General features: G+C 41.4%; 1 protein-coding gene across 7 annotated transcripts in view; it reads right to left on the minus strand.

Annotated features, from left to right (window-relative positions):
* The window catches only part of LOC121271737 (RNA binding protein fox-1 homolog 1-like), a 312,146-nt gene that overhangs the window by 232,945 nt on the left and 56,014 nt on the right, over positions 1 to 23,187 (minus strand). The window contains exon 1 of one of the 7 annotated variants that reach the window (XM_041177946.1): positions 6,601 to 6,645. The exons of the other annotated variants lie outside the window; for them this stretch is intronic. Within the exon in view, the coding sequence (XP_041033880.1) occupies positions 6,601 to 6,630 (30 nt within the window). The 5' untranslated portion in view covers positions 6,631 to 6,645. Of the gene's footprint in view, positions 1 to 6,600; positions 6,646 to 23,187 lie in introns of those variants that run through there. 7 annotated transcript variants of the gene reach the window in all.

The raw sequence follows: 23,187 nt of genomic DNA on the forward strand, positions 1-23,187 counted from the left end.
CTTCCTTGCCTTGTCCCATAGTGATATCCTCAGTGAGCTACAGTTAAGGGTGAAAGCTTGGAAATACCTTGTACCAGTCATCCATTGCAGCTGCCAAACTACCCAGATGTTTTGGATCCTCCTTGCCTCTGGGATCACAAAGGAAGCTGAAAGAGTGGTGCAGCAACAAACACCCTTCCTCCAATATAATCAAATTCCTTAGCCTCGGTTTAGCTGTAAAAAGTGTGACCTTTGAAATCACTCACAGCTTGGGCATACTCAAAAGAGGAGTCTACCACCACTACATGTGGAAAGTGACATGTTTTTGGATGAGGTTGCTGAGGATTTTGCACATAGACGGGAAATTGGAGGGCTCAAAGGATAGATCCTTGGGGATACCAGAGATAACTGTGCAGGAATGGGAAGAGAAACCACTGATGGCAATTTTCTGGCTATGATTAGATTGATAAGAATTGAACCAAATGAGAGCAGTCTCACCCAGCTGGATGACAGTGGAAAAGCACTGGAGGAGGATGGTGCAGTCAACTTCATCAAACATTGTAGACAGGCTGAGAGGATGAGGAGGCTAGTTTACCTTTGTAGCAATCATACAGGATGTCATTTGAGACATTGATAAGAGCTGTTTAGCATTGGGTAAGGAGAGAAACCCCTTTGGAGTGATTCAAACACGGAGTCTAGGAAAGATGGGCACAAATTTGGGGGGGCAACAAGACATTCAAGGACTGGTACAAACTGTTCAACATTTCTGGCCAGTGATTGTGGAGATTGGAGCATTTTAGACATAGCTTCTTTCAAAAATTCTGATCAGCCACCAAAACCATAAGTCTTACCAGCTCTGTACAAACTACAAATCTGGATATTTGGATTATTGGGTGAAGAAGTCAATAGAGACAAAAGCTGCAAAGTAATCCAATTAAAATAAAAGTTAAATATAATTAGTGCCTACTCGGCTCAGATCATGTCATCAAAGGCCAAAAAACAAAGAGAATTGGATGAGACAGGATTTAGTAACAGTCTAATACACTCAAACACCTCCGCTGGAATATAAACAAAAGGCCTGACCAAAAAAGCAATCTACTCCTTCACAAAAGGCCATACACCAACGATTTCAATCAGACCAATAACAACACTTTATTACAAAAGGGCAATAGCCACACTCAAGTTCAAACAGCAGTTGAGGCATGGTGACTCTAGCAAATTATATTTCTATTGCTATTACTTGGACATACTGTGCAATGACCAAACAAACCTTACTACACTATACAGGGGAGTAAAATGAAACACTTCTGCACACTCTCCTCCACCAGCACCCCTTCACTTTGAAAATCAGTCAGGAAACACACATCAAGAGAGAGATCTTGAACAGGGGCACTTATCAATGCCAAATTTTAAAAAACAATCCAATAAAGTGATCAACATTCTGAATTTTCCCTTTGTTCTTCAAATAACCTGAGTTAACATCAGCAAAACAAGATAGGATGAGATACATTGCATGAATCAGTTTAATTAATCCAACATTTTACAGTTTACTAAAAAAAAACTCTCCCCCTTCCTCCCAATTTTCCCCTTTTCTTCTGAAGCTATCAAAACTTGCTGGTGCAAAATTCCAACAGTACTAAGTACCTCCAATATCTTGCTCAAGTGGCCATTATTGAGTGACCTCATACTAAATGTTGGAAAGCTACTGGGTTAAGATGGGCATTATATTGAATTCCAGTCCTCAACCACATACTTCAGGTCACTGGATAGTGATCATGAGCAGGATTGCATTTTTACCTCTAACTGGCGCAGGGTGCTGGGGCAATTGGAAGATTGTTTAACTTTAATGATATAATGTACATACAGGAATCACAAAAAGTTAGCATGCAGGTACAGCAAGTGATTAGGGAGGCAAATGGAATATTGTCATTTATTGGAAGGGGAATCGATTATAAAAGTAGAGAAGTTTTGCTACAGTTGTACAGGGTTAGAGTACTGAGTACCATTTTGGTCTCCTTGCTTGAGGAAGGTTATAACTGAATTTCAAGAAGTTCAGAGAAGATTCACTAGAATTATTCCTGGGATGAAGGAGTTTTCTTATGAGGAAAGATTGGACAGGTTGGGCCTGTATACATTAGATTTTAGGAGAATTATCTTACTGAAACATATAAGACCCTGAGGAGCCTTGACAGGATGGATGCTAAGAGGATGTTTCCCCTTATGGGAGAGACTAGAACTAGGGGACACAGTTTAAAAATATGGGGTCTCCCATTTAAGGCAGAGATGAGGAATGTTTGCTCTGAGGATCGCAAGTCTGTGGAATTCCCTTCCTCAGAGCAATGGAAGCAGGGTCATTGAATACTTTTAAGGCTGAGTTAGACTGACTTCCTTGTTAATCAAAAATCTAAATGTATGGGGGGTAGACAGAAAAGTAGAATTGAGGCCACAAACTGATCAGCCATGATCTTATCAAATGGCGGAGCAGGCTCAAGGGGCTGAATGGCCTACTTCTCCACCCAATTCATATGTTTGTATGTATGCTCGTATATGTCGATCATGTTTCTTGATGCCTCAGTAACTGTTTCCTGCTAACCCTTCTGAAATTTTATCAAAACATGTTTTCAGTGATGCAAATGAGAAATGTACCAGAATATTAACTTTCCAAGTACCACAGGCAAGTTCACTCATCAAGGATCGCTGACATATATTTTGTACAACCCCTAAAGTTCATAACCCTTGACCAAATAAGTTTTCTGGTTCTGTGAGTTCAAAACAGTTACACCTTATATTTTGTTTATTGGTGAACAAGACTGAGTGTTTTATAAATTTGCATTATCTGTTGTAGGATGCATCTAAAGTAGGATACATCTAAGGTACACATGAATAAGGCTGCAATGCCTATGAACCAGCAGTATAAACAGGGCAGTTCCGCTTCATACCTATAATTCATACTTAGCGCCTAGATTCATAAGTTTACCACTCTATTCTCTGCTGGACTACAGTATTTCATTATAACATAAATCTGATTGAAAATGCAAATTGTTTCATTCCTGAGAGGCATGTTTCATTAAGGGTGGCCTGCAGTGGGTATAAAATGTCTGACTTAGCAAGAACTTAGTTTCCATGTTGCTCTGAAGTTAAAAACTACTTTTGAGAGAGGGATGCGTTTGATAAAAATAAGAGCTAGTGGCCAGCTAGGTTTGGAAGTATTTTAAAACAAGAGATACAATTCTGAATTAATGAACAATGCTTCTAAACTAAAGCTTTATCATTTTAATAACTCACCATTTTGCCTACAAACAAAGTGCATCATTCACTTATTGATTTATTCACAGAAGCTTCACTTATCAGCAGTTCAGTTTAAAGTCTCCTTTAACAAAACAAGCTAGAATAAATGCATCCAGACGCACATATTGCTTAAGAAATGCATCTGGTTGTTGTGTCAAAGAACGATTTCTCCCTAATTGGGGCTAATGGGTTCAAGATGTGAAGAGACTAACAGCACCCAAATTGCATTTGCAGCTTGAGATATTAGAGGAAAACATATAAGTGACAGGACACTGGCCTGAAGCAGCAAACACCAAAATCTACACATAGCCAACTCAGGAGGAGCAGGGAACAGCTCGAGGGTTAACCATTTAGCTCCATTTCTACTTTCACATTACTAATTGCACCTATTCACCGAGCAAGTTCATCACCATTCAGCAGGAATAAAGTGCTTTAAGTTTTAGGCATGGCGCAGTACATCTGGTTGGTGACTTCCCCTTCTCTGTCACCAGGTATCCCACATCATTACATCAACACATTTGAAGCTGAACATAAAGTCACACTTACACCAATGTAATTTAATATATGCAAATACACAATTATATTCCTTCGTGAGAAATCCAACTGCCACCATGGTGCTATATAGCTCAAATGCTCCCTTCCAAAACAATCCAAGTTTCAGACAAAACCAGAGGTAAAAACAAAAAACTGCAGATGCTGGAAACCCAAAACAAAAACAGAAACAGAAATACCTGGAAAAACTCAGCAGGCCTGGCAGCATCGGCGGAGAAGAGCACAGTTGACATTGAGTCCTCATGACCCTTAACAGAACTAAGTAAAAATAGGAAAGGGGTGAAATATAAGCTGGTTTAAGGGGGGGGAGGGTTGGTTTTGCTGGGACAAGCAAGCAGTGATAGGAGGAGATAACCAAAAGATGTCACAGACAAAAGAACAAAGAGGTGTTGAAGGTGGTGATATTATCTAAAGGAATGTGCTAATTAAGAGTAGAAGACAGGACAGAAAAGGTACAGATAGCTCTAGTGGGGGTGGGGGAATACTGAAAGTTAGAAATAAACAATGGGTGGAAATACATTTAAAAATAATGGAAATAGGTGGGAAAAGAAAAATCTATATAAATTATTGGATAAAACAAAGAGGGAGAAGGAATGGGAAGGGGTGGGGATGGAGGAGAGAGTTCAAAATCGAAAATTGCAGAACACTTTTGGTCTGTCCGCAAGCATGACCTACACCTCCCTGTCGCTTGCCATTTCAACACTCCACCCTGCTCTCTTGCCCACATGTCTGTCCTTAGCTTGCTGCATTGTTCCAGTGAAACTCAACACAAACTGGAGGAACAGCACCTCATCTTCCGACTAAGCACTTTACAGCTTTCCGGACTGAATATTGAGTTCAACAATTTTAAATCTTGAACTCTTTCCTCCATCCCCACCCACTTACCGTTTCTTCCCCCTCCTTTTTGTTTTTTCCAATAATTTACATAGATTTTTCTTTTCCCACCTATTTCCATTATTTTTAAATGTATTTCCACCCATTGTTTATCTCTACCTTTCAGTATTCCCCCACCCCAACTAGAGCTATCTGTACCTTATCTATCCTGTCTTGTACTCTTAATTAGCACATTCGTTTAGATAATATCACCACCTTCAACACCTCTTTGTTCTTTTGTCTGTGACAGCTTTTGGTTATCTCCACCTACCACTGGCTGCTTGTCCCAACAAAACCACCTTCCCCCTTAAACCAGCTTATATTTCACCCCTTTCCTATTTTTACTTAGTTCTGTTGAAGGGTCATGAGGACTCGAAACGTCAACTGAGCTCTTCTCCCCTGATGCTGTCAGACCTGCTGAGTTTTTCCAGGTATTTGTGTTTCTGTTTTTGTTTCAGACAAAACCTTTCCTCAAGTCCTTGAACATGTTGCCACCTCCCCAAATCCATGCTCATCTTTCCAGAAATTCCACAGTTGAATCTCTCCAGTCTGGTTTCCGCCTCTGTCACAATACCGAAACAGCTCTTAGCAAGTCACAAACGACACCCTATGTGACCATGACAAATGTAAACTTCTCCTCCTCGTCCTGTCTGTAGCCTTTAACACAGCTGACCACACCAGCCTCCTCTAACTTTTTTAAAATTAATTCTTTGATGGGAGGTTGGCATCACTGGCAATGCCAGCATTTGTTGCCCATCCTTAATTGCCTTTGAACTGAGTTGCTTGTTTGACTATTGCATTCATATGTGAGCCAGACCAGGTAAGATGGCAGATTTCCTTCCCAAAAAGACATTAGTGACCCAGATAGATTTTTTACAACAATTGACGAGAGTTTCATGGTCACAATTACTGACGATAGCTTTCAATTCCAGATTATTTTTAAATTGAATTTAAATTCCACCAGCTGCCATGATGGGATTCGAACTCACACTCCCAGAGCATTAGCCTGGGCCTCTGGATTACTCTCTCCCCAATGGACCATGGTCATCTCCTCACTGTATCTAGTTGGGTGTAACTGTTGTAACCTAGTTCCATTCTTATCTATCTAATCATATTGTCCCAGATTGAGCAGCTTTCCATCTATTTCGATGCCAGGATCACCATCATGGGGAAAAAAATCAGAAAGCATGGTAGAGAAAAACAGGTCGGTGCTAGACACAGCCCTGCTTAACTCCATTTAAGACTGGGAATAGGTCAGAAGATTCACCATCATGCAGGACATGCTTGAGCATGCTGCCATGGAACCGTCAAACCATTGTGAGGAATTTCTCAGGGCAGCTGAATTTCTTCATTGCCTTCCAATGGATGACTCCAGGCAAAGACCAAGGTATCCAAGATCATACTTTGCAATTTCCTGTTTGTCAATGACTATGCACTAGCTGCTGGTTGAGAGCTGAACATTCATCGTAGTGTGGACTGTTCTCCAATGTATGTGACAACTTCGGCCTCATGACCAGTATGAAGAAAACTGAAGTAACATACCAGCCTGCTCCAGACAAGCTCTCTTGAGCGCAAAGTTTCAGCCCATACCCCGTCAGCAATGGAAAAGTTCACTTATCTCAACAGCACACCTCTCCAGCTGTCCATATTGGTGACAAGTTACATGCAAGAATTGCTAAAGCAAGCATAGCCTTCAGCAGAATTCAAACATCAGTCTGGGAATGAAGAGTGAGCCTGCCTACCAAACTGAGAGTCTGCAGAGCAATAGTCCTGCCCAGTCCATCTAGGATGAGAGACTTGGACTGTGTAGCAGTGTCATGTCAAGAAGCTCACTACTTTCACTTGAGCAGCCTTCAGAAGCTTCTGAAGATCAAGTAGCAGGACAAAATACCAGGCTGAGGTGCTCACCTTAGTTGGCACGCCAAGCATCCAAACCATGTTGAGGCAGCCACAACTGAATTGGGCTGGCTATTTAGCCAGAATGCCCAACACTCACTTATCAAAGAGAACCTTCTTGGGAGAGCGAGTCTAGGATGCATTCTCATGGTGGTCCAAGAAAGCGCAACAAAGACATTCTGAAGGTTTCACTTAGGAATTCCAATATCGACTGAGTGTCCTGGGAGAAGCTCACCCAGGATCATCGCACCTGGCAAAACCAAATAAAAAACAATGCAGTTTCCTTCAAAAGCAAGCACGTATCAGGGACAGAGAGAAAATGCAAGTACAGGAAATCCCAAGCCAGCAACTTGTCCAAAACCCAATTGTTTGCAGTTTCCTGTCCCATCTGCAGCAGAGGCTTCCGGGTGCAGATGTGTTTTAGTAGTCACCTACATACCTACTGGAACACTACCAAACACCCCATCTTCGTCTCAAGGGACAAATAAGATTTTTATCATATCCAGAGTATCACTTCCAATGGCTTCACTTCCTGCTCCCACACCATTACCTCTGGTATCCCATAAGGTCTATTCTTGACCCCTTCCATTTCTCATCCACATGCTGCCCCTCAGCCTCATCATCCAAAAGTACAGCATTAGCTTTCACATACACTGATAACAGCTAGCTGTACCCCACCATTTCTCTCAACTACTCCACTGTTGCTAAATTATCAGGCTCTTTACCCCACAACAGTAACAGTTGAGCAGAAATTTCCTTCCTTTAAATATTGGGGCTACTGAAGCCATCGTTATTGGTTCATGCTCCAAACTCCTTTCCCAAGCTACCAACTCCATTCTTTTCCCAGGCAACAGTCTGAGACTAAACCAGACTGTTTGCAACCTTGAGGTCATCACCCAACTTTACCTCTGTCTCAGCTCAGCTGCTGCTGAAATCTTCATTCATATCTTTGTTACCTCTCAACTGGACTATTCCAACCCACTCCTGGCTGGTCTCCTACATTCTGCCTTCCATAATCTCCTCCTTTTCTTCCTCATCTAACTATCAGCATCAGCCTTCATTCCCTTCTCCCTCATATGCTTACCTAGTTTCCCTTTTAGCATCTATACTTTTCACCTCAACTACTCCCTGTGGTAGCAAGTTCCACATTCTGACCTCCCTCTGGGTAAAGAATTTATTTAGAACTCCCTATTTAAATTCTTGGTGACCATCCTTTTTGATGGCTTCTAGTTCTTCTTCTCTGCTCAATTGTCAAGCGATACCTCTTTTCCTTACATCCTAAACCCATTCCCTGTCTTCCCATCCCTTCCCCACTCACCACATCCTTTCTCTCGTTCCCATCTGCCTCACCTACCTTCCGTTATGCTGCAGCTGCCTGGCCTTTCCTCTTATGGAAGGCTTTGCACAGAAAATGACAAAAAGAATAAAAGAAAATGTCCACTTGGCTTTTCTTAATGATTAAATAGAAAAACAATTAGTTTATGGAAAAATTGCAGCAATGCACAAAGTTTTTCTTCCTTTCAGGAAGGTATGACAATAAAACCACACAAAGGCTAAATAGATTCTCTTCTAATTGTTAATATTTATCCTTTATCTGCAAAAATTGTTAATATCTATTCTTTATCTACATCAAGACATAAACTGATGCTAATTTCAGACTCAAAGTTGGAGATCAATTCATTTGATCACTCCAAGTTATTCAAGTGCTAAAGCCATATAAATGAAAATGCTTAGGTTGATCCTGGTCTACATCTCAGCTTGGACAAGGAAGCAATTATGCATTGGTTTCTTTTTCTGGGGTTAGGGAAACAAAATAGGTCACAATTCCAATTCCTAATCACTATTGAGCAAGTGTGTAGGCTCCCATTCATATTTCAGTGAACTCCCTTAGAAAGTACACAGATGGGAATGTCAGGTGAAAGCAGATTTGCCTCAAGCTCTAAGGCCGTGTATGATTGATAGCCTATCAATACACAATTGTCCATGCCCAAGCATGAAAACTGAATATTTCTACAAGACTGCTAATGCCTGTGAACTGCAACACAGACAGAGGAGGAGCAGGAAGTAGAGTTGAAAAGATTATATCTCTAATTGGGTTTTTTACAATTCTGTCCAGTTTCATAAATGTATGTGATTCATAAAAACTTACTTGCTGCCTTGCAATGCTGCACATAAAATAGTGAGAACTAACTGAAAATTCAAGAATTCAATTTCAAAGATGGATTGAGAGTCTTTGAAGACAGCATAAAGACTTACAGGCGGTGTTTAATAAAATATGGTTAACTGTCCATTTTTTGCAAAAGACTAACACTTAGGTTCATCCATCTAATGCACTTCCCCTACATGGAATATGCTACCCAAAAATAAGCTGCCATAAAAGATAGACATTTGCAAATTTCTTTTCATTAGCTCAGGTCAATGCTGAATCAGCCATCAAAAAAAAACACACAAATCTACACCTAGTTACTTGACAGAAACACAAGGAAAAAGTTCTTCCTAGAGTAACTCCAAATCAGACCATTCCAATTAAAATGTTTTCTCTGGTTCAGCTATCTGTATCAAAACCTCCACTTACAGGCAAGCCTATGCTCACACAAGACAATTTTTAAAACAAAAAAAAATACTGAAAATCTACAGAAACTTAATGAACATCTGCAAACAAAAGGATAGATTAATATTTTGCCCAAAGATCCTTCATCAAATGTCCAGCTGAGGCTCAATGGTTCTAAACTTAATGCATGTTGCTTTGTGGTCAGAAATCATTTCAGCGTTTATCATTTATTCTAGGCAAGATACTCTAAAGCAAATAAATCTTAAATAGCCTCAATTGACTAAATTACCAGGCAATGACCAAGAACAGGTCACAATGATATCTGAAGATGAGAAACCAAACATCCGAAATCGAAAATTCAAGAATTCAATGACAAAGATGGATTGAGAGAGTCTTTGAAGACAGCATAAAGACTTACAGGCGGTGTTTAATAAAATATGCTCAACTCTCCATTTTTTTGCAAAAGACTAACACTTAGGCTCATCCATCTAATGCATTTCCCCTACATGGAATATGCTACCCAAAAATAAGCTGCCATAAAAGGTAAAGAAAATCCACATTACAGGTACTTCCCTTTTTTGTCAATAACACCAATTAAAGATCCTTTACACAGCCCAAAAGGTTACAAACAAATAATTATAAGACTTGTTTTGTACTAAAAATATTAGCCAATAATTTGAATGAAGTAATGCAAGTAAGATAGCAAAGCAGGAATTTAATGCTAAAATACTCAAATTATCAATGATTTAAATTAAGTGACTGAATTGCATCAAGCATTAGTGGTAACAGCTGATTACAGGTAATTAATGACATATATGGTTGCAGTTCAAAAACAAGTATACGAAGAAATTTATTATGCACAACAGTTTCTTTATTCCAAATCAGTCACCAATTAAAGTCTCCAATTTAGGCCAGGATTTTGCTGTTCAGCATCTCCATCATTGCTCCTCTGAAACTGACAGCAACCTCTGGAGTCTGCAAATAGACAGTTAACACAGAAATACACATCATTGTCAGTGATTGTACCCTTCTCCAGAGGGTGCACTGTTGCAGTTTCCCTGACTGCAATCAATTTAGAAATCACTAAACTGGCAAAAACCTCTACTCTTATGCTCCTATTCTCTCTGTAAAAATCCTTGAAAAAGTGCACCTTGTTGAATGGGGGGGTAACCGGGTTTTTAATGGTGTACTAAGTTTGTAATGACCACTGGTCACTAATCATAAAATTCATCCCAAATCTTAGATGATAATGCTGTAGATTAGCCACACTACTGTCCTAATTTGGGGCCAGTAATATTGTGCCCTTCTAATACTTGCTTGACTGCTTTTAGGGGGCATCAGAGAGAACCTAAATTGACAGCATTTTGTCCTATTTTGGGCTCTCTCAAAAAAAAATCGCACGACTTTGGGGGCAGGAAGCGTGATTGATGGTTTATGGATGGTCAGGATGGGGTAGGTATGATGAGCTGGTCTTTTTCCTGCCCTTTTCTGTAATTTCATCATTTGTGACCAAGAAACAATAGTATTACAATTACAGAAATGCTTGATTAATAATTAAATCAAGAGCTACAAAAAAACACCTGGCCTGGTCAACTAAAATCTACTCATCCCCTTACAGATCTTCGAAGGTCCAGGTACACCCCGTTTGAAAATCTATGCTTTCCATTGCCATACCAATCTCTCTCTCTTTCATTGAAGTCACTAAGTTGACATCTCCTCTGATCTATAACAAGAAAAAAGTACTGGTAGAAAGTAGCAAACACCTCTCGTAACTCTCAACTAACCAAGGTATCCATGGTGCTGCAAGAAACTGTTCTTTGGATAGGCCTATTCTCAGAAATGATAACCATCCAGCTTTGTAGTGAGAGTCTGTACAGCTGGACATATCTCAGACACCCAAAATAGACTTTTTTTTCCCAAAGTCCAATGTGTAATAAATGAACAATGTACACCATACTCACCAACACAGCTGCTCATTTCATAACATCTGAATGTTTTCTCTTTAAGGAGAAAACTTTGAGTGCCAAAAGTTATTTTTTAAATAACGCAATTCAACGTATTGCTTTAGTTTTTCCTAATAGCCTACAATGCTAATTTATAGTGTCCAGTAAATCTTGATCATTAAAGGAACAGGGAGAGGGGAAGAGATGAGAAATGAGAGCAGCAAGGAAAAATGAAGGCAAGAAAGAAAACAACGTGAATATAAAACAAGAACACTACATTCAAGTACAACACAAGAGATTTAGTGAAATGCTGGCAGATAACCAGAAGGCCTTGCTGGGAAAGGAGAAAGAAAACTAGAAATGAAACTCAACCCCCACCTATATTCTGATAGATCAGATAAATAAACTGTATCTCTCCCAACAAAAAGTTATATCCTGATAATCTCAGAAATCCCAAATATAAAGTTTTAAAGTGGACTAGGAAATGATTATTGGCCAGCTATTAAATATTGAGAACATAATAGTATGACTAGTCCACATTTTAGCAGGTAAAATGCAAATGCAGTTTCTCTGCTTGCCTCTCATGAGCAATATTACTTTAATTTGAGATGAGATAGCACAATATAGAAATCCTTGTGATCTGGATATTGCTGCTTGTTGCTTTAGCCTAAGGCACGGGTATAATTGGGGACATTTGATCTAACTCAGCACAGGAAGTGAAAAGGCCTCAGAGCTAAGCTTAAACACTGACAATCTTTGTGCTTTAACTCTATTCTGGGAACATCTGGAATCAATTAAATGAAGTGACTCAGAAGCTCTCAAAACCATAATTCACTCTTTAAATACTAATGAACATTTCATACCTCTGTAGCAAACAACCTTCTGGAGGTTCTTTATTTCACAAAAGAATATTTGTGCACAGTGGCTGAATTTAGCTGTTAGAGGCTAACATAGTCCAACTCACAAGACGGACCACGAGGTTGAGACAAAGTCCTTTTTTTTTCTTAAATGCTACCAAATCTGCAAACAGATATAATCTTATAAATAAGACAGCACTAGGGTTAGCAAGAGAAAACATTTATCCCATGACCCCACAAGGATTTCATAACACAGGGGTAATGGAACATTGCCAGTGGCATCCTGGCTTGAAGACCATATAAGCTTTCCATGAGAAACTGTGTTAATCCAAACAAATGAAGGCCATACAATTTCTAAACAAATTTAACACTTTTTTCAGTTGACTAACAAGTTAAAATCCATCTATACAGACAGCCTTTACAAAGGATCTCAAATGTCTTGTACACTGTCCTTTTTTTTAACATGTTAGAACACAAAACAAGCTGTTTCCGTCATCTGACTCCAGCCCTGCTTTGCATCGTCTTCTGCTGAGGCCCTCATCCATGCCTTGTTACCCCTAGACTTGACTATCCCAATGCACTCCTGGCTGGCAGCCCACATTTTACTCTCTGCAAACTGGAGGTCACCCAAAACTCTGCCACCCATGTCCCACCAACTCTCACCAACTCCCATTCATTCATCATCCGTGTGCTCGCTTGACGACACTGAATCGCGGTTAAGCCATGGCTTGATTTTAAAATCTTCATCCTCACTTTCAAATGTTCCATAGCCTCGCTCCTCCCTAGCTCTGTAATCACTTCCAACTGCACAACCCTCCAAGATATCTGCACTCCTCTAATTCTGGCTTCTTGAGCATTCTTCGATTTTAATCTTTACACCGTTGGTGGCTGTGCCTTCAGTTGTTAAGGCTTAAGCTCCAAAATACCTCCCTACACCTAATGTCTCTCTCACTGCCCTTCTCTCCTCTTTAAGAAGCTCTTTAAAACCTACCTCTTTGACCAAGTTTTTGGTAATCTGGTCTATTGTGGCTCAATGTCAAATTTTGCTTTGTGAAGCACCTTAAGATGTTATATTAGAGAGGCACAAGTTGTTGTTTGGCAGAACCAGTTCACGTTTGGTGTCCATCCTTCACACAAGGAGTACCCCAAATCTCACTTGTATGCTCTGCTCCCAAATCCGTATATTAGCATATAGCCTATACATTTAATTTATTGCAAGGATTTGTGCTGTGGTACAGTTTTATAGGCTGAAGGAGCCCTATATGTCCAAGCAGCCATTAATCATGTACAAAGCTGAACAATAAAATGTGGCAAGTTAATGGACAATGACAACAGCATAGTCAAGCATCCAATACCTTACTTGACAGAAGTACTTTCTGTTCGAGGTCACTGGATAGTAGACAGAAAAAAAATTGCCCATCTAACTCAGAAACAAAGAACCATGGGTAGGTGCTGCTTTTCTCAAATTCCTTTGCAACCTCTGAAATCAATCTAATAAGCTCCAGAGGGCCACAGTGAATGGGTGACTAAAGCTTCAATTTCCCATATACTTCTATATGTGGATATGCTAGCCACTCAGAAGTTGGTCTGGCTCACTCTGAATGTTTGCAGGGAACACACACACAACATGTTGTTATGACCACAGCTGACGTTAACTGCAATGCAAACCAAATCCCAGAGGAAAACTTGGCTTACGAACATACCCCTTTTTTGCATTCTGAAAACAAGAAGTTGCACTAATCTCAGCAGCAAGCAGTCCAGTTACACTTTTGGGATTTTAAAACTTATTAATAAGAATAAAAGAAAACTTAAATACAAGATTACAGTTACATAGTTAAACTTAGTCTTACAAAACATTCCCCAAAAAGACACTCTTTTTGGTCAGACCCACAAGTAAACACCTTCCAGGCAACACTCTTTTATAGGTGTTTAACTATAAAAGTCCAATAATATTACCCAAGGCAAACTGCTGCAGTTTCAATAAAGGCATGCCATATGACCTGTAACTCTCTTCCACTCTGCTGTGAAAATCCAAATTTCAGAATAAAACTGCTTTTTGCAGCCCAAGATTTTTCTGGCTTGACTGGATGGTTGATTCAAACTGCATCCTCTCCCAGCCCACAACTCCAGCGCAAGCAGCTCCCCACTGTAACTCTAAAATCCCATTTTTCCCTTTCATCTCAGGTTCCATTGTTCTCACACCTCTTTGAAACTCAAATCCTTCCAAATATAAGATCTTTCATGTTTCCATCTTGTTTTTGAGTCAATGAAATATAATATCCCCACTTCTATTTATCTATGGAACTCCTGCAAGATGCAAACATGTTTCTTGCCACCTCGGACTTCCCTTTGATATTCAAGCAAATTCTCCACCTATCTAAAAATATAAATGTTAGATCTACTCTATTCACTTGTACCTCAAACCTAGCACCTCTATCCTTTCATGTTTCAATCGCTCCTCCCCCCCCACCCCCGACAGCCTGTTTCCTATTAATCTCGGCCCATCTTAATTCAATTATACACGCGCACAGCATTTTTCATAGAATAACACAATATTCCCAAAAATATTTTTTTTAAAACATCCATTTCGCATAACATGCCAACAACATATTCCAGAGGCTGAAGATTCTCTGTGAAATAAAGCACCTCTTCTATTTAATATAGTAACATACTTGTGTCTCCTTGTGCTCTTCAGCTTATCTAGCTTGAAAAACCCATCCACTTTGATTGATGAATCTAATCCTTCCATTATTTTGAAGACTTAGGAACAATGGAACATAAGGAGGTCATTTTGCCCCTCAAGCCTGTTCAGTGAGAGCACTGCTGATCTGCAACCTAACTCTGTATACCTGCCTTGCTCCATATCATAAGAACATAAGAAATAGGAGAAATTGACCCTCAAGCCTGCTCCACCATTCAATAAGATCATGGCTGATCTAATTGTCGTCTTGTCATCAGACTAGTAATGCAGAGGCTCAGGCAAATGCTCTGGGATACAGTTTCGAATCCCACCATGACAACTGGTGGAATTTAAATTCAGTTAATAAATCTGGAATTAAAAAGCTAGACTCAGTAATAGAGATCATGAAACTATTGTCAATTGTTGTAAAAACCCATCTGGTTCACTAAGGTCCTTTAGGGAAAGGAATCTGCTGTCCTTACCTGGTCTGGCCTAGGTGACTCCAGACCTACAGCAATGTGGTTGACTCTTAACTGCCCTCTGAAATGGCCTAGCAAGCCACTCAGTTGTATCAAACCACTAAAAAGTCAATAAAAAGGAATGAAACCGGATAGTCCACCCAGCATCAACCTGGGTACAGGAAATGACAATGGCAAACTCAGCCATGTCGACCCTAAAAAGTCCTTCTTACTAACATCTGGGAACTTGTGCCAAAATTTGGAGAGCTGTCCTACAGATGAGCCAAGCAACAGCCTGACAGTCATCCTCACAGAATCATACCTTACAGATAATTTCCCTGAAACAACCAAGACCATCCCTGGGCACGTCCAGTCCCACTGACAGGACAGTCACATCAGAGGTGGTGGCAGAGTGGTATACAATTGGGAGTTGCCCTAGGAGTTGCCCAAGGAGTCCTCAACATCGGCTCTGGACCCCATGAAGTCTCACTGGCATCAGGTCAAACACAGGCAAGGAAATCTCTTGATTACCACCTATCACACCGCCTCCCCGCCCCCCTCTCAGCTGATGAGTCAGTACTCCTCCATATTGAACACCACTTTTAGGAAGCACTGAGGGTGGCAAGGGCACAAAATGCATTCTGGGTAGGTAGCACCACTACTGATCGAGCTGGCCAAATCCTAAAAGACACAGCTGCTAAATTGGGTCTGCGGCAGATGGTAAGGGAGCCAACAAGAGGAATAAAACTTGCTGACCCTTGTCCTCACCTATTGATCTGTCGCAAATGCATCTGTCCATGATAGTATTTATGGGAGTGATCACCACACAGTCCTGTGGAGACAAAGTCCCAATTTCACATTGAGGATCTCTCCATCATGCTACGTGGCACTACCACCGTGCTAAATGGGATAGATTTCGAACAGATCTAGCAACTCAAGACTAGGTAACCATGAGGCACTGTGGGCCATCAGCAGCAGCAGAATTGTGTTCATCCATATCTGTGACCTCATAGCCCAGCATATCTCCCGCTCTATCGCTATCATCAAACCGGCGGATCAACCCTGGTTCAATGAAGAGTGCAGGAGGACATGCCAGGGGCAGCACCAGGCATACCTAAAAATAAGGCACCAACCTGGTGAAGTTACAACACAGGACTACTTGCATACCAAACAACGAAAGCAACAAGTGATAGACAGGGCTAAGTGATCCCACAACCAATGGATCAGATCTAAGCTCTGCAGTCCTGCCACATCCAATCGCGAATGATGGACAAATAAGCAACTCACTGGAGGCGGCGGCTCCACAAATATCCCCATCCTCAATGATAGGGGAGCCCAGCACATCAGTGCAAAAGATAAGGCTGAAGTGTTTGCAACAATCTTCAGCCAGAAATGCAGGTGGATGATCCATCTTGGCCTCCTCTGGAGGTCCCCAGTATCACAGGTGTTCTTGTTCAGCCACTTTGATTCGCTCAATGTGATAGCAAGAAACAGCTGAAGGCACTGGATACTGCAAAAGCTATGGGCTCTGACAATATTCCAGCATTAGTGCTGAAAAACTTGTGCTCCAGAACTAGCTTTGCCCTTAAGCAAGCTGTTCCAGTCCAACTAAAACACTGGCATCCACCCGGCAATGTGGAAAACTGTCCCAGGTATGTCCTATCCACGAAAAGCAAGTCAAATCCAACCCGGCCAATTAATGCTCCATCAGGCTACCCTCGATCATCAGTAAATCAATGGAAGGGGTCCATCGACAGTGCTACCAAGCAGCACTCTCTCAGCAATAACTTACTTACTTATGCCTAGTTTGGGTTCTGCCAGGGCCAGTCAGCGACTGACCTCATTGCAGCCTTGGTTCAAACATGGACAAAAGAGCTGAACTCCAGGAGTGAGGTGAGAGTGACTGCCCTTGACATTAAGGCAGCATTAAATCAAGTGTGACATCTAGAAGCTCTAGCAAAAGTCAATGGGAATCAGGGGGAAAACTCTCTACTGGTTGGAGTCATACCTAGCACAAAGGAAGATGGTTGCGGTTGTTGTAGATCAATCATCTCAGTTCCAGGATATTACTCCGGGAGTTCCTCAGGATAGTGCCCCAGCCCAAGCATTTTCAGCTGCTTCATCAATGACGTTCCCTCCTTCATAAGGTCAGAAGTAAGGGTGTTCGCTGATGATCACACAGTATTCAGCACTATTCAAGACTCCCCATATGAAGCAGTCCGTGCCCATATGCAGCAAGACCTGGACAACATTCAGGATGGGGTGATAAGTGACAAGTAACATTTGTGCCACACAAGTGCCAAGCAATGACCATCTCCAACAAGAGAGAATCCAACCATCTCCCCATGACTTTCAATGGCATTACCATCACTGAACCCCCCACTATCAACATCCTGGGGGTCACCATTGACCAGAAACTGAACTGGACTAGCCATATAAATACTGTGGCAACAAGAGCCGGTTGCAGGCTAGGAATTCAGCAGAGACTAATTCACCTCCTGACTCCCCAAAGCCTGTCCATCATCTACAAGGCACAAGTCAGGAGCGTGATAGATACTCTCCACTTGCCTGGATGAGTGCAACTCCAACAACACTCAAGAAGCTTGAAACCAGGACAAAGCAACCCACTCGATTGGCACCCCATCCACCACCTCCAACATCCATGCCTTCCACCACCGACACACACTGGCAGCAGTGTGTACCATCTACAGGATGCACTGCAGCAACTCACCAAGGCTCCCTCAATGGCATCTTCCAAACCCACGACCTTTACCACCTAGAAAGACAAGGGCAGAATTGGAACACCACCACCTGCAAGTTCCCCTCCAAGCCATACACCTTCCTGTCTTGGAACCATATTGCCATTCCTTCACTGTCGCTCGGTCAAAATCCTGGAACTCCCTAACAGCACTGTGGGTGTCCCTACACCACATGGACTGAGGTGGTGGTGAGCTGCCTTCTTGACCTGCTGCAGTCCATGTCCTGGTTTCAAGCTTCTTGAGTGTTGTTGGAGTTGCACTCATCCAGGCAAGTGGAGAGTATCTATCATGCTCCTGACAATTAGGAATGGGCAATAAAAATGCTGGCCTAGTTAACAACGCACAGTCCCATGAAGGAATCAAAAAGAACTCCACTTTCCTGCCTGCCCCCCATAGCCCATGACTCTCTTGTAGATCAAAAATCTACCCAACTCAGCTTTGAATATTTCAATACATCTCTTGTTACAATGTCAGCCATGGCTCAGTGGGTAGTGCACTCATCTCTGAGTCAAATGGTTGTGGGTTCATGGCCCTCTCCAGAATTTCAGTACAAAAATCAAGGCTGACACTCCAGCACAGTACTGAGGAATTATTGCACTGTCAGAAGCACCAACATTCTGATGAGATATTAGACCGAGATAGAGAATTCCGAAGATTGACGGTGCCCTTGGGAAATAATTCCTCCTCATCTATGTCTTAAATTGGAGACCCCTTATTTTTAAACTGTGCCCCCTAGTTCTAGATTCCCCTGGGATGGGTGGGGAAGAAATATTCTCTCAGCATCTACCCTGTCAAGCCCCTTCAGAATCTATATGCTTCAATAAGATTACCTCTCATATCCCTAAATACCTTCAGGCTAACAAAAATCTATTAATCTCAGATTTAAAATTAACAACTGATTAGCATCAATTGCCATTTGCAAATGAGATTCCAAACTTCTCCCATCCTGTGTGCGATCATGTGCTTCCTAATTTCACTCCTAAAAAAGGTCCAACTCTCTAATTTTTTGATTATGCTCCCAAGTCCTAGATCAGGAGAAACTGTTTCCCTTCATACCTTGAACACTTCAATCAAATCATCCCTCAATTTTCTAAATTCCAGGGAATACAACCTCAATCAAATCTTCTCAAAGTCCATGCATTTGTAAGTAAAAAAGAATTCTAAGTTCTCTCAGCCTATTCTGAAAACCGAAGGCCTTCAAACTGGATATCATTTAGTGGCCCTCTTCTGAACCTCTCCTAGAATTTCTATACCATTCACTATGTAAGAGACTAAAACTGGACACAGTGTTGCGGATGTGATCTGACCAAGGCTTTATACAAAGAAAGGATAATACATCTCTTGTTAGTGTCAGCCATGGCTCAGTGGGTAGCGCACTCATCTGAGTCAAATGGTTGTGGGCTCATGTCCCTCTCCAGGATTTCAGTACAAAAATCAAGGCTGACACTCCAGCACAGTACTGAGGAATTATTGCACTGTCAGAGGCACCAACATTCTGATGAGATATTAGACCGCGATCATGCCTGGCCTTTCAGATGGACGTAAAAGATTTCGTGGCACAATTCTGAAGAAGCGCAGGAGAGTTATCCCCAGTGTCCTGGCCAATACTTATCCTTCAATTAATTTTACAAAACAGGTTAACTGGTCATCATCACATTGCTGTTTGTGGGAGCTTGCTGTGAGCAAATTGGCTGCCCTGTTTCCTACATTACAACAGTGACTACACTTTAAAACTATTTCATTAGCTGTAAAACTCAGTCGTAAAAGGCACAATATAAATGCAAGTTTTTTTTTACTTTAAATTTCCTGGCTACACACCCTAACTATTGCAATACTCTAATGGCATGGGTGATGGACATCTCTCCAGTAAACCCCAGGTCCTTCTCAGATAAAGGCCCATACTTTCATCATATTGAGATCCGTCGCCTAAGGTACTTACACCTCTCAAAATCTGTCAGCCAAGAATTTTCAGATAATTTTCCAACGCCTTCATTTGGATCATTGAAAAGATGAAAAATAACAACCCAATATAGATATAAAAACAGAAAATATGGAAATACTCAGCAAGTCATGCAGCATCTGTGGAAAGAAATGTTATACCATATGGTGAGGGGTGGGGTTAGAGGCAACTACAGTAGACAACCACTATCATTAATAACTACTTTGTCTACAGGAATGCAAACAGAATGAATGGAAAGCCTGATTCACAGGATTTGCCTAGTATGTAGTAACATTTTTAAAACATAATGAACTTTACTTTTTAAACTGGAAACTAAGCTACTGCAATAGAAAAAAAAACTTGCAGCAATGCGTTTTTCTGCACTTAATGTGATCTAGGGCTACATGTTTAAGTTTTAAAAATTAAAAACAAACACAGCTGTTTGAGGTATGGGCAGGCTCCAGGGAGGACATATGGCTGCCATCTAACTCGCTACACAAAGCAAATATGTTTCATAAGGAATTCTTGGTTTCTTGAAAATCCACAGTAACTTTGTGTCCAATGTATTGCATATTTCTGGTTTGGATCAGTCGACACTCAGTACAAAGTTACTAAAATCCCATTCACAGGAAAATTGTGAAAAAATAATCGTTTCCTTAAATGTATAAAATAGGTTCCTACATTTTACAGCAAATTTTCTATATTAGGTCTAAAACATATTTATTTCAAAACCAAACCTTTCAGTAGACTGGAAATTTGTTTTGACACAAATTTAAATTTATGTGGGGTTTGATCAGAGTACACAAGTGAGAAACCTTCCACTAGCAGGAGGTTCGTAACCAGGGGGTACAGACTTAAGGCAACTGGCACAAGAAATGCAGTGATGAGATTTTTTTCCACATAGATAGTTATTACAATCTGGAACATACTGCCCAAAAGGGTGATGGAAGCATAGTGCCTCAGAATTGAACACAATATTGTAGCTGAGGCCTAACCAGTGCTTTACAAAGGTTTAGCATAACTTCCTTGCTTTTATACTCTATTCCTCTATTAATAAAGCCAAGAATCCTCTATGTTTTTCATTAAAAAAAGGCTTCGCTATTGTCCTGTCACCCTTAAAGATTTATGTATATATACTCTCAGGTATCTGTTCCTGCACCCCTTTAAAATTGTACCATTTGGTACAATTATTGCTCCTCATACTTCCCGCCAAAAATGTATGCTTTACACATCTCAGGATCAGAGAGTCATAGAGGTCTACAGCACAGGATTGGCCCATCGAGTTTGCGCCAATCAAACAAGTACCTAACTATTCTAATCCCATTTTCCAGCACTAGGCCCATAGCCTTGGGTGCTATTGCATCGCAAGTGCACATCTAAATACTTTTTAAATGTTATGAGGGTTTCTGCTTCTACCACTCTTTCAGGCAGTGAGTTCCAGATTCCAACCACCATTTGGGTGAAATATTTCTTCCTCACATCCTCTCTAAACCTCCTGCCCCTTACCTTAAATCTATGCCCTTTGGTTATTGATCCCTGCACCAAGGGGAAAAATTCCTTCCTGTCTACCCTATCTATGCCCCTCATAATTTTATACACCTCAATCATGCCCCCCCTCAAACTCCTCTGCTCCAGAGAGAATAACCCCAGTCTATCCAATCTCTCCTCATAACTAAAACTCTCCAGTCCAAGCAACATCCTGGTGAATCTCCTCTGCACTCTCTCTAGTGCAATCACATCCTTCCTATAATGCGGATTCCAGAACTGCACGCAATACTTTAGCTGTGACCTAACCAACGTTTTATACAGCTCCTGCATAATCTCCCTGCTCTTATATTCTATGCCTCGGCTAATAAAGGCAAGTATCCCATATACCTTCTTAACCACCTTATCTACCTGTCCCGCTACCTTAAGGTCCCTCTGGTCCTGAGTACTTCCCAGGGTCCTACCATTCATCATGTATTCCCGTGCCTTGTTTGTCCTGCCCAAGTGCATCACCTCACACTTATCCGGATTAAATTCCATTTGCCACTGATCAGCCCATCTATACCCTCCTATAATTTAAGGCTATTCTCCTTACCATCCCACCAATTTTCATGTTATCCGCGAACTTACTGATCAACCCTCCTACATTCAATGATGATCTGCTTCTATCACTGCTTGCTTGTCCCTACAACCACACCCCCCCCTCCAGTTCTCTCCCCCCAACACACACACACACACACACACACACACACACACACACACACACACACACACACACACACACACACACACACACACACACAAAACCAGCTTATATTTCACCCCTTTCCTATTTCTACTTAGTTTTGTCGAAGGGTCATGAGGACTCGAAACGTCAACTCTTTTCTTCTCCGCCGATGCTGCCAGACCTGCTGAGTTTTTCCAGGTAATTCTGTTTTTGTTTTGGATTTCCAGCATCCGCAGTTTTTTGTTTTTATCTCCTACATTCAAGTCTAAATAGTTTATGCATACCACAAACAGCAAGGGGCCCAACACCAATCCCTGTGGAACCCCACTGGACCCAGGAATCCTGTCACAAAAACACCCCTCAACCATCACCCTCTGCTTCCTGCCACTCAGCCAATTCTGGATCCAATTTGCAAAATTGCCTTCGGTCCCATGGGTTATCAGTCTCCCATACGGGACCTTATCAAAAGCCTTGAAGTCCAAGTAGATTATGTCAAACACATTGCCCTCATCTGCACACCTGGTCACCTCTTCAAAAAGTTCAATCAAACTGGTCAGACATGACCTCCCCTTAACAAAGGCATGCTGACTGTCCTTGATTAATCCCTGCCTCTCCAAGTGTAGATTAATTCTGCCCCTCAGAATTGCTTCCACTAGTTTCCCCACCACTGTGTTTAGGCTGACTGGTCTGTAGTTCCCTGGTTTATCCCTTTCTCCCTTCTTGAATAACGGTACCATATCGGCTGTCCTCCAGTCCTCTGGCACCTCTCCTGTGGCCAGAGAGGTATTGAAAATTATTGCCAACGCCCCTATCTCCTCCCTTGCCTCACTCAGCATTTCCTCTCATGAAGGTGCTGGCTACGATTCTGTGGGCGCCAACTGCTCTCTCATACCTCACCCAAGTCATCATTCATCATGTGAATCTAAACAATGAGTGTCAACAGATTGCTCACTCTGGAGTTTCACAGCCAAGTCCATTCTTACTCTCAGCCACACAGTTTTCAGCAGGGGATCATTGGAGAGCAATTAAAAGCAGGAACTCCTGGCTAAATATCTCCCTCCTCAACCCAGAGACACTGAGGTTAACTGTAGTATCCTGAATGCCACTCTTGTTCTGACCAGCTGACTCCATACAGAGCAAGCACTGAACCAAAAGCTTTCTGGCCAATAAAACCCTGTTTTGTGCCATGCAGCATATTTA

Source organism: Carcharodon carcharias, chromosome 31 (genome assembly GCF_017639515.1).
Source record: "Carcharodon carcharias isolate sCarCar2 chromosome 31, sCarCar2.pri, whole genome shotgun sequence".
In the NCBI taxonomy this organism is placed as follows: domain Eukaryota; kingdom Metazoa; phylum Chordata; class Chondrichthyes; order Lamniformes; family Lamnidae; genus Carcharodon; species Carcharodon carcharias.